This window comes from Chaetura pelagica, unplaced genomic scaffold (genome assembly GCF_000747805.2).
Source record: "Chaetura pelagica isolate M959 unplaced genomic scaffold, ChaPel_1.0 scaffold57, whole genome shotgun sequence".
In the NCBI taxonomy this organism is placed as follows: Eukaryota; Metazoa; Chordata; class Aves; order Apodiformes; family Apodidae; genus Chaetura; species Chaetura pelagica.
Window position 1 is genome coordinate 1,322,913 of NW_009954217.1, and position 11,522 is coordinate 1,334,434.

The following is an 11,522-nucleotide window of genomic DNA, read 5'->3' on the forward strand; positions in this document are numbered from 1 at the left end:
TTCTTTTCACCAAATACACTAGAAAGGTAATTCTGAGTAAGGATGTTAAAAACTCTTCTAGGTATCACTACTGTCTCTCTTCATTATAATTTTTTGTACAATCCCCCAGCCCTCAGGCAACAGCCATTCTGAAATACAAACTGACCTCATACATGCAGTATTTCCTCTTTTTAAAAGAGGCCATCTTTAACATGAGAGCTACAGAAAACTGAGAAACTATGAATACAACCTCTCCACCAAGCATAAAAAAATTCCCAGAGTGCCATACAAGCAGATGTTTAGAAAATTCTTGGCCAGACTTCCACACATATTAGGACTTGAACCAAAAGTTATTGCAGAGACTCAAACACTTTAAAAAGAAATAAGCAGAAATCTCCAAACCTGTGCTTATATAAATAAACACTTAAAAAATCAAATCCTGAATTATTTTAAAGGTGTTTGTAAGCACCTAACTCATACTGATTTTAAAATCAAATTACATTCCAAAAAGCTGGTTTATGTCCTTTCATTGACAGGGCACAGGCAATACACATTACAAAAAGAAAATGCATGCATGATAATTCCAACAAGTTCACAGAGATATTTTTTTTCTGTCAACAGCTTTTACTATAGTACCTTAATTATTTCTTCAACTGGGTTGCAGAAAAGCTAATCAACAGTTTACATTATTCAAAACAAAAGTATTGTTAATTTTTAAAAATTGCTATTTTAGAAATGTATGCATATTAGTTTGATCACAATAAATGCCTTAAAAATTTTAAAGATTTGACTCGGTACAGTTTAATCTATATTCTAGTCCAGCTTGTTACAATGACAAATTTGGAAATTAACTCTTTCCAAAACACTAAAAACAAAATTTAATAAACAAATTTGACATCTACCTTAGCATTTAAGCCACTAAACCATAGAATCTACAGAAAAATGTTTTCAGCAATAAATCAACAAGAGCAAATGAAAGACAGTGGTTTGTTTTGTTTTCTTAAAAAAAAAAAAAATTAAACACTTTTTGTTTTTCCTCACCAGACAACAGCTTTAGATCTTGTACTTCTGCCTTTGGTTTTATTTTCTTCAGGTGAATGAGATACATTTGCTTTGTGGGTTTTCTTATGATGCTCTAGAAAAGCTTTTCTGGCAAATGCTTTCCCACATTTATTGCATCGGTGCAAAGAAAAGTTTTTTGTTACTTTTACTTCAATGCCAACATCAGCTCCTTCATACTTTTTATTGGGAGAATTAGAGGTGACATCCTGTTTTGAACCCATCTGTTTTGTTTCATCCCTCTGAGGGCCTCTTTTTGTCACCTTGTTTAGAACAAGATCAATTGGCTTTTTTATTGCTCTAATTTCTAAACTTGCAGTTATTTTCCCAAGGTAGCGTGGCGACTTTTTATGAACTACAGTTATATGCCTTATCACATCACGTTTGCGACGTGTTTCATAAGAGCAGAGTGGACACCTGTAGTATTTAACATAAATGTTATTTCCATCTGTGTGTAATTCAATGTGCTTTGTCAAGTTCTGTTTAGAAGTAAATTGGCGTTTACAGAGTTTACAGTAAAGCTGTTTGAAGTCAAAGCCAGCTGAAAGTTTTGGCTTCCTGGTTTTTTGCTGGCCACCTGCAGCAGATGCATTGGTTGATTTAGAGGTTGATTTAGCGGTTGATTTACAGGTCGATTTAGTGGTTGATTTAGAAGTTGATTTAGGGGTTTCAGTGTCCTGTTTAACTTTATTTTTCTGTGCTGACGGTGTGCTCTTTTTCTCATTTGAATGATTTGTTCCCTTTAATTCATTCTGTGGAGAAAGGGCAATGGAAGGGGGTGAAGGTTCTACAGAATCTGCTGGTTCAACCTTTACTTTTATTTCTGTGCCATTGGCAGTATTATTGGGTCCTTTCTCTCTTTTAGAGTTCTTTCCAGAAAGACTTATCTTGTGAACAATTTGCATGTGCCTTTTCAGCATTATTTGTGAACTATATTTTCTCTTACACAGAAGGCACTTGCATGCAGTTAAATTGTATTCAGCCTTTGAAGACGACTTTTGTTTTCGGGTCTTAAAAGATTTTTTAGCAGAAACTGTATCCAAGAACAAAGGTTGCCCCGGCTTTGTAGCTATATCAGGGGTAATGGAATCCCTTCTCAATCCTCTATGAACTTCATCAAAATGCCTTCTTACGTTGGCTTTTGTAGCAAACGATTTGTAACACACAGGACAACTTCTACCTAATGTTACAAGAACATTCTTATTTCGTCCTTTCGTGGAGCACTGATTTGGTTTCTTTTTTGTTTCTATGTACTTCTTCAGCTCTTCCATCTTTTTTTTGTGCACCTTTCGAATGTGCCGGCGTACACTGCGTCTGGAGTGAAATTCTTTCCTACAAAGGCAACATATCAACTGGTGCCCAAAATCAGAATTATCCAAGGAATCCAACTCAGGATTTACTGCTGGAGGCTGTTCTTCAGGAGTAGGTATCACCTTGTTTGTAATGGGATCAGCAGGAGGTAATTCTACAGTCTCCCCAGCTGGGATGGGGGCTGGAGCTGAAACAGTCTTGAGTTGCTCAGTGCTGGGTTCCTGTGTCTGTACTGGAGCTTGATCAGGGGTATTACTACTTTCTGTGTTCTCATCTAGCCTGTCAGTCCTTGTCACATACTGAAAAACAGCATTCTGATTAGTTTCTATAGGTTCCAATTTAATCACATATTCTTGCTTATCTACCCTTGGATAGATTGCTTCAAGAAGGTCATTTATGGCTTGACTCTGTTTATCATGTACATCTGGGAGGTCTGTTAAAAGAGACAAAGATATTTTGGAAGTATTTTATAATTTCAAATTATTTATACTCAAAGTATTTTTAACCACTGCATCAATTCAGTCACCAAATTTGAACAAATCCTGTATTTGTACTACTTTTCTGACAATTTTTAATTAGATGCTTTGAGTAATTTTTTTATCACATCAGTACAAGTGACTTCTTTATTAAAGGCCAATGTTGGAAGTACATTTTTCTAGGGTGCTAACGTGAAAGCCACCTAAGCTCAAAATCAGTTTGCCTGGAATTAAACTTTTCTTTACAAATCCGTATCAATTGCAAAAATACTTGTATAAAACTGAGGTTATTCTGCAAGTGAGCACCTAAGCCCAAAAATATCATTAGAAACCGGTTTTCCTACTGCTGGAAACAGGCATTCTCAATAAAGAAGCTAGCCTCGGGAAATAAGCTCTTCTCTGACAATTCCAAACTGTTTTTAAGAAAGAATGAAACGTCTGTGTAACCTGAGCACTGCATAACGGTGTAAGTAGATAAGAGAGAATTTAACAGCTGGGACAGAGAAAGCTTTTCTTAATTCCAAAGCAGTTAACAAGCTCAGTGATACAGCAATATAGTAAATGTTAAGGACAGAAAAACCCTGTACTATTCAGGGGGGAAAAAAATGTACTAAGTTCTTCTGAGCCAAACAAGTTATTTAAAGAAAGAGTAACTTCACTGAGGTTCACAAAAGGTTCATCTTGTGTTCTGCCCTGATAATGAGCTGGAGCAGACTTAAAAAGCAAACAAGAAGGATACAGGGATTCTCCTTGTTTGTCTGATGCCAATAAAACTTCAAGCTGAAGTTTGCCTTTAAAGTACTGGTTTAATACACCTGGTTTATCAAGAAGTTTATTCAAATCCTTTTGAAGCATTTATACTCTTATCTAGCACAATGCTAAGCAGTGTTTTTCTGCTTGTGAGGCACTGGTATTGTATGGTTCAAAACTATACACAATGATTTGAAGATATGATTCGTGGTAGCACCTAATGAAAAACCTAAATTTACGCAAGGTTGCTCCTTCCACACTGCCAGCAATACATGAAAAGAGTGTCAGTACAAAAACCATGCTATTGTGTTGCTCAGAACCCATCTTTTAACACCAAATTTTTAACACCTTTTGCAGTCAGTTTCAAATGGGACTATCTTTAACATTTTTATAAAGAGTGAAAAGTCCTTCTTATTTTATAGCCCCCTTTCAGACCATTTAATGATTACACTAACAACTCAAAAAAGTCATCAGGGAATAGTCTTTGGAATTCTTCACCATGGTGATGCTGAATTTTTATTCCTACATCTTGTTCAGCATCTTTTATTTATTGAAAAAACCTCGCACTTTATTTAACAATCATCATACTCAGTTTTATATAAAATGGAAGTATTTATATAGTTTTAACCAGAACATGTAGTAATTTGCACCCCTCCTAGTGGACACTGAACTATGAAAGCTCTCCAGCCAATGAAACGTCAGGAGCTGGATGGGAAGTCTTTACTCGAGGTATTCTTATTTTGCTTAGAAGCTTTTGCATCCAAGTCAGATGCAATTCTAACCTTGCTTTGGAAACACAACTCATCCCTTCTCACAAAGTAGCTCTGTGACTCTCTGCAAACTGAGCAAACACACTCATTTAAGAAAGGTGACAGCACTACTCTTACCACCTTCTCCTTCACAACACTAGATGACACAATGTAGGAAAAGAATCACCTACATAAATCTCTGTTGGCTCCTAATTTTTGAAATATTGAGGCAGGAAAGCATTAATCAGGAAAGAAAAATCCTTATTGCACGTATGATGATCTAGTGCAGAAATCAAGACAATTGATTCCCAAGTACAGGGGAAAATTATGAATGTTGATCCAAGTAATTTTACAGCATCCAGCTGAAGTCCATCAGAGTTATGCTGATCTAAAACTGAAAAGCCTTGATAGATCCACACTTTTCTACAAGATTCACTTCCCCATGCTCACAAAGTAAAGAAAGACAGGACGGAAAAAGGGGAAGATAGAAAAACAAGTGTTAACAGTGACATCCTTCATTAAAAGGCAGGACATATAAACTAGCTATCAAGTTATGACATTGACAGGGGTCTCAGTTGCTAATGTATATTAAGTCAGTGCTATAGCTTCTTTACTACCACAAGTGATCAACATGTGCTACTATTAAAATTCAATACCACATTTTTTTCACTTTCTGGTGTGCTTGTAGAAATGGTACAAAAAGATGAGTTTCTCAACCTCAGATATCTTTATTACATATTTCAATTAGTAAGACTTACTGTCATCCATCTGGAGACTTGGAGGACAATAAAACTTTTTATGAGTAATTAAATTTGGTAATCCTCTGAAAAGACTTCGGCACAATTTACACTCAAAAATGGTGTCCACATCTTTTAACAAGATATGTTTAAGTTGTTTAGTTCCTGCAATAAAAGAGACATTACACATAAGTAAGGTATTCTGTTCACCTTTTAATTCACACCCTCCCATAAAAGCAGAAACACTTTAAAACAACAATCACATTTTAGCTGGTGTTAATGCTATTTCATTGCACTGTAAGTTTACGATATACATTCCAAGTTTCACTATGAAAACAAGCCTAGTTTGAAGAAAAAAAAAAAAGTCAAGGATTACACACATTACAGTTTACAGGGAAAGCAAGATGTTTGGTGATAAAAATTAACAGTTAACATTAGGAAGGAGTCCATATGACAGTGTATGGTCGCTGCAATACAATTACCCAATAGGAAAAAATAAGCACCTAGAGCTTTTAAAAGACCCTGCAGTATTTTGTCTTTAAGCTCATTCAATGAGTGCTAAGAAAGCAAGATATATGCAGCCATGTCATGTAAAAATTGCACCTAGTAAGGCAAAAAATAAAGACCATACAACCAACCAAAGGGAATAACCTACAGGTCAGGAAATGCTGCATCTAGGTATCTGACCTAAGATCAAGATTATGCTGCTTAGGCAAGACAGTAAAACTGCAGACACATTTCAGCCTAATGAAAGATAAATACATCTAATTTAAGTTAGAAATTTTTCTATTAGAACATAGGTGGTGTGAGAAAACGTGCAGGTTTTCCAGAATATTATACATTGCATATTCAAAAAAACCCCATAAAGATACAGTTCATGAATTCGAGCTCCTGCCTTGCTTAAACTACTAAAAGATTCAGAGCTTAAGTTACACTTCAAACCCACTGCTGCATTTCTCGTCTCATGAAAACTATGAATGTAATACCTACAGTTAGCAACGGATTACTAAATTATTAATACTTACCCACTCTATTGGAATTGGAGAGAAACACTAGCTAAACCAAATTGCACTAATACCTCTATCTTGATCTTTTCTTATCAAGGAATAAGTAAAAAATAATCAAAATCAGTCCCACAAGCAAAAATACAATGTAGCTGGACTAAGAATAAATAATACCAGACAACCACAAAACAGCATCAAGACATTCTTCAAGCTGAAATATAAGTACAAGTTTTCTGTCAGCACAGACACTTAAGGAATCAAACTCAAGAGTCATACTGCAGAACTATTTCCTAAATAAAACTCATTCAAGTATTAATAATTTTGTAACAACTAACAGTTCTTAAATACAAGTGGGCCTTATCAAGACAATTTTTAAATTTCTTGCTTCAATAATACTATTTAAAAATGTTTACAAGTGAGTTTTAGCGAAGCACAGTGTCTCCTTCAACAGTTGCTTATAAATGGGACTCAAACTTGACTATCAAAGGCTACCATCCAGTTTCTGTCCCTTCCAATGCCTTTCCTGAGTCACAATCCTAGCCTCTCCGCTTTTTCTCTCACTGCTCTCCCCTCAGATGTTACTAACCTCACCTTCATATGACCTGCATTTTTACAAACCAACTGGACGAAAATTTAGACTTACAGCAAACTTCACATTTTTAAATTGTAGAGTTCCCCCAAAAGCAAGTTGTTTACTCTTATGTCACCAACCAATACTGATTTTCTGCATATAAAGAAGTCACTGATGAAAATCCAGCTGAACAAAACTGAAGATATTCCATGTAGAGAAGATGCTCCATGTAGATAAAATTGCAGTAAGGTATCAAACTAGGTGTTCAAAAAACATGCCTTCAATTTGGTGATACCACACAATAAACCAAAATTTAGGCATGCTGTAGATGCATGCCCTAGCCACAAATTCTTATCCAAAACAAAACACACAAGTCCCTCATTCTCTCTGCTGTTATACTGATAGCTCAGTCTTTTTCCATTCAGGACTGAAATGGTTTTGCCTAATTCAAATTATTTGGCTTAAGATTTACTGTGTGAAACTTAAGGATTTATGACATACTGAGGATCAGACTACATGACACAGCAGTCACTCCAGCTTCAAACCTCCCTTTTGCAACTATGAAGCTTTTCATTGGTGGAAATACAGAAATTAATTGGTCCTTCAGAATTAAACTATACACCTTGGGCCTGGAAACAGCCAATAATTTTTAAACATCCACTGGTTTTGTGGACACAGCAAGCAGAGAAAAAAATAAGCATGTCCTTATTCCTCATCAACTGCAGATTGTGGCAGCAAGCAGTCAGTCTTCTGCCAGCACATTCTGCCTCCAGCTTACTGAAGCCTTCTCTATTTTGTAGTTAGATCTAATCGGAGCAGGTGATACTTTGTAAAATTCTGTTAATATTTGTAAATGTTGAAGCTAGAATACCATCACAGCCATGAGAAATTGGTACAGAACATTGGTTATTACAAATAGTTCTCTGGCAGATATACCAAAGTATATGCCTTTAGCAAGCAATTTCATTTTTAGAAAAAAAAAATCTAGATTCAAATTCATCTGTTATTCTTAAAACTTTGGATGGCAGACGCTTCTAAAAAAAATGAAAATTAACCAGTAAAATCTTGGTCTAAGTCCTTTTGCCTTCTATGCAATTTCTCTGGTGCAGGTGACTGAACATGGCAAGGTAAGCTGTCAATTTAACATCTGTCAGTGAAGAGATGACCTGTAGCCATAAGACAAGAGGCAGTGATTGTAAACTGAAATAGGGTAGATTTAGATTAGATATTAGGAAGAAATTTTTCATAATAAGGGTGATGAAACACTGGCACAGGTTGCCCACAGGGGTGTTAGAAGCCTCATCCCTGGAAACATTCAAGGTCAGGTTGGACAGGGCTCTGAGAAACCTGATCTATTTGAAGATGTCTCTGCTTATGGCATAGGGAGATGGACTAGATGATCTTTAAAGGTCCCTTCAAACCTGAAACATTCCATGATTCTATGACAATCTGAAAGTAGCCCAGAGACAGAGCACTTGAAACTAGTTTGTGCTATTACCCAGTGACTCCATTAATCTGCTTCAGTGAAAAGAAGCCTTTCATGTATACCTGAGGCCATCTCATCCAAGTACACTGCTTATAAAATGTTTAATAATAAGGTCTCCTGCAGCCAGTTTTCCTTCTTGTTCTAAGTTATTTTAACACAAGTAGAGAGCATTAATATTGTGCCATCCTACAAGATTCAGTTCAGATGTGTCCCATTACACAACAGCCACAGTTTATACACGAAACATTTAATACACTTAACATTCTAGAAAAATCTAGAAACATGTATAGTAGCACTTTAATTTCTGTAGTAACTACCGTGTTCTTGCACCAAGGGTTGCAAAATAAAATGTCTGGTTTGCCGTATCAGAAACACAGAAACAGCTAGAAAACACGAAAGGTTTCAGTCATTTCTGGCGTGCTCATCCAAATGCTCAGCTGTTATTCTTAGGTTTGCTGCTACACATTGCAACTCCAGAAACCAGTCAAATAACAACTTAAAAGTCACACAATAAAGCAATTCTAGAAAGTTCTCATCATCTAAGGAGTTTTAGGATTAACTCATTATTAGCAGCAGGAGGATGACATAAACCGGAACACCAAACTGATTTGTTATGTTTTTGAAGGATGACTACACAGCAGGAGCTGTACCTTCCTTACTTTATACAAAAACCCTTATTAAAAGAACCAGCACCTAATAAAAACATACAAATATTTTACAAATATGTAGAAAGTCAGGTGCTGGTTTTTTTAATGTACTAACAACACCTAACTCTTCTAACAAGCCAATAAACTTCTTAAGAGCCAGACAGTTTCATACCTGATCGAAAACACTCAATGATTTGCTGAATACCAGATTTTGATGTTTGTAGAGGCTGCTGCAATAAGGGAGGATCACCAGGTTCCAAGAGATGCACTGAAATATATAAAAAGGATAATAAGTCACTAGGGAACACTCAGGTGATTTTTATTAAGTTATGGATCTTTTGTACATACGGTAAACTAGCTAAAAAATAAAGGCCCAGACTATTGTAAGAGTTGTCTTCCTACACAATTTCCATCTACACCAACTTAAAAACACCCCATAACACCTCTACAAAAAACAGCCGTAACACCTCTAACAGTTTGCTATCAGTTTGATTATTTAAAGAAAACCTGTACTCAAAGCTATATGTATCAACCACAAAAGCATGTAAATATACACAACCACACTGACTCATTAGACATTTCTATCAATTAAATAAATTCTCCAGAACAACCTACTTGACTTCCACTGTACAAACCAACAGATGTATAAAAAGTATTGCCAAATACTGTACTTCACAGCTAACTAGGTTATTCCAATACTCTCAGTACACAGATAAGCACTGAATCCAAATCTAAAGTAGCAATAATTAGAAAAAAAGGAGAAGTATAACTAAGTTTTACATACAAAAAATAGCTATTCTAATATTTTTAACCAATAAAACCACATTCAAGAAATTATTCTGGTTCAAGCAAACTGCTGAAGTAATACCTTATTTCTGAAGCTTAATTCCACGTCACAATCTTTGCAAAAATCTACTGAAACTAAAACATTTATTGATCAGGGTTATTATTAGTTATTCTAATACACAGTATTTATGCATATGACACTTCCTAATATTCCATTGTTGTACATGCATAATGCAATTAAGCTTTGTCCAGAGAGAAGAATGAAGTGAAATGAGTAAGAGCACTTGCTAAAGAATGTGTTTGCAAAATCATTAATCACGTGTTCTTGTTAATTTCTCATCAAAAAAAATTACTATTTTGTAGCATATAAATTGGCTCCTACTTCCCATTTCATGGGATTTTTAACCCCATTGTACAGTTTCCGTTTCTAAATTAAGCACTGAACATCTCTAAGTGATTTATTTTTAATAAAGAGCAGCAGAGATATAGTATAAAACTATGCAGAGCTATTAAGTGCAAAGAAATTAAACACATCTTGACAGAAAAGCTGTTCTAAAAGATGTAAGGTTATAAATAAATTCAAGCTGAAAAGAACATCAGAAAGAAAAGCAGACTAAGAAAAGAATGATAGAATGAACACTCCACCCAACTACGCTGGCTCCATAATATACTATTATATATCCGAGCACATAACAACCATTACAAATCAGCTAATCGTTTGGGGATCTCTAACACAATGACATATTGTATTCTACTAGCCTATGCCCTGTTCTTTAAAATAGTATATTTTGGTTTGTATACTGCCTCTAATATGCATGTGCAACACCCACTGACATCAAGAGGAGTGACATACGCAAAGCAGACAACACATCGCTGTTATTTGTAAGGCAGGAAAAGTATTTTAGCCTTTTTAAAGCATTATAAGAACTCGAACCCATTTCACCTTAAACACAAAGAAATGTTTCTACTAGCTGAACAATACCTACTCTCAAACTACATTTAATTAAAGGAGCATTACCGAAGTTGCCATGCTCGCACTTTCAACTATTAATTCCCCAAACTGATGCCTTTCTTTTCAAAACACAAGTAAAAGCACCCAAATTACAATATCTACAACAAGGCAACAAGAAAGGAACCAAATTTCCTTTTAGGCTAGCAATTGTAACAGTTTGCAGAACAATTACAAAAGAAACTTAGCAAGCCAGCTGAACCTTCAAAGTATGCTTTATGCTTTTCACTGATGGTATCTTCCACTGAATGCAAATAAACATTTTAGGACTTTGTTGTGGTTTTTCTTCCTCTTCTGAAAACAAGATCTCGAGTTCACCAGAGCCCAGCAGAGGACATGTAAAGTAAAAACATACACAGCAAGTGCAGGAGATTGCCAAAAACACTGTTTCACAAATAAAAATCAGATTATTATACTTTCTGGAAATAAAGGCCAGTAGTTTTGCACAACTTCTTGCCTTCCTCTGCTCACTGCTCACAGTGCCCTTTTGGTGGCTTGGAGATTACTGCACATCCTACAACAACTGAGAGAAATTCCTAAAATAATTTTAACATGACAGGTCAAGAATACAAAAAAACCCAAAAAACTCCAAACAAAATTCAAAAATTTTCTGTATCCAAAACTGTGACTCACGTTGCACATCTGCAACGTCACAACAGCTTCCCCAACATTTTAACGAGGGAGATGAAGAAAAACAGCGAGAGCATCACACAGCCCTGTACCTGGCTCACAGCATCCATGGTGATGGTGGTCAGTCTGACAACACTTGTCCCGCAGAGGCATTTTCGTGCGCACAGCTTACTTTCCTTCTACATCCAGCAGCTCGTTTCTGCTCAAATAAGCAAATTAACTGTCACCTTCGAAGCGCGGGTGGCTCAGGGCGGCGCGAACCCCGCCCGGCGCAGGCCGGCAGGCGCTGCGCCCTCCGCGCAGCAGAAAGTTCCCATTGTTTACAGCC

The 11,522-nt window shown here is 36.0% G+C and overlaps 1 protein-coding gene across 1 annotated transcript; it reads right to left on the minus strand.

The window, feature by feature from the left end:
- Nucleotides 1–1,016: 1,016 nt before the first annotated feature.
- On the minus strand, nucleotides 1,017–11,396 carry ZNF800 (zinc finger protein 800). The gene is made up of 4 exons (XM_010003391.1): nucleotides 11,287–11,396; nucleotides 8,942–9,037; nucleotides 5,083–5,226; nucleotides 1,017–2,782 (listed from the first exon to the last, which is right to left on the minus strand). The coding sequence occupies exons 1-4, from the start codon at nucleotides 11,345–11,347 to the stop codon at nucleotides 1,017–1,019; spliced, it is 2,067 nt and encodes a 688-aa protein (XP_010001693.1). The 5' UTR covers nucleotides 11,348–11,396.
- Between the last annotated feature and the right edge of the window lie 126 nt (nucleotides 11,397–11,522).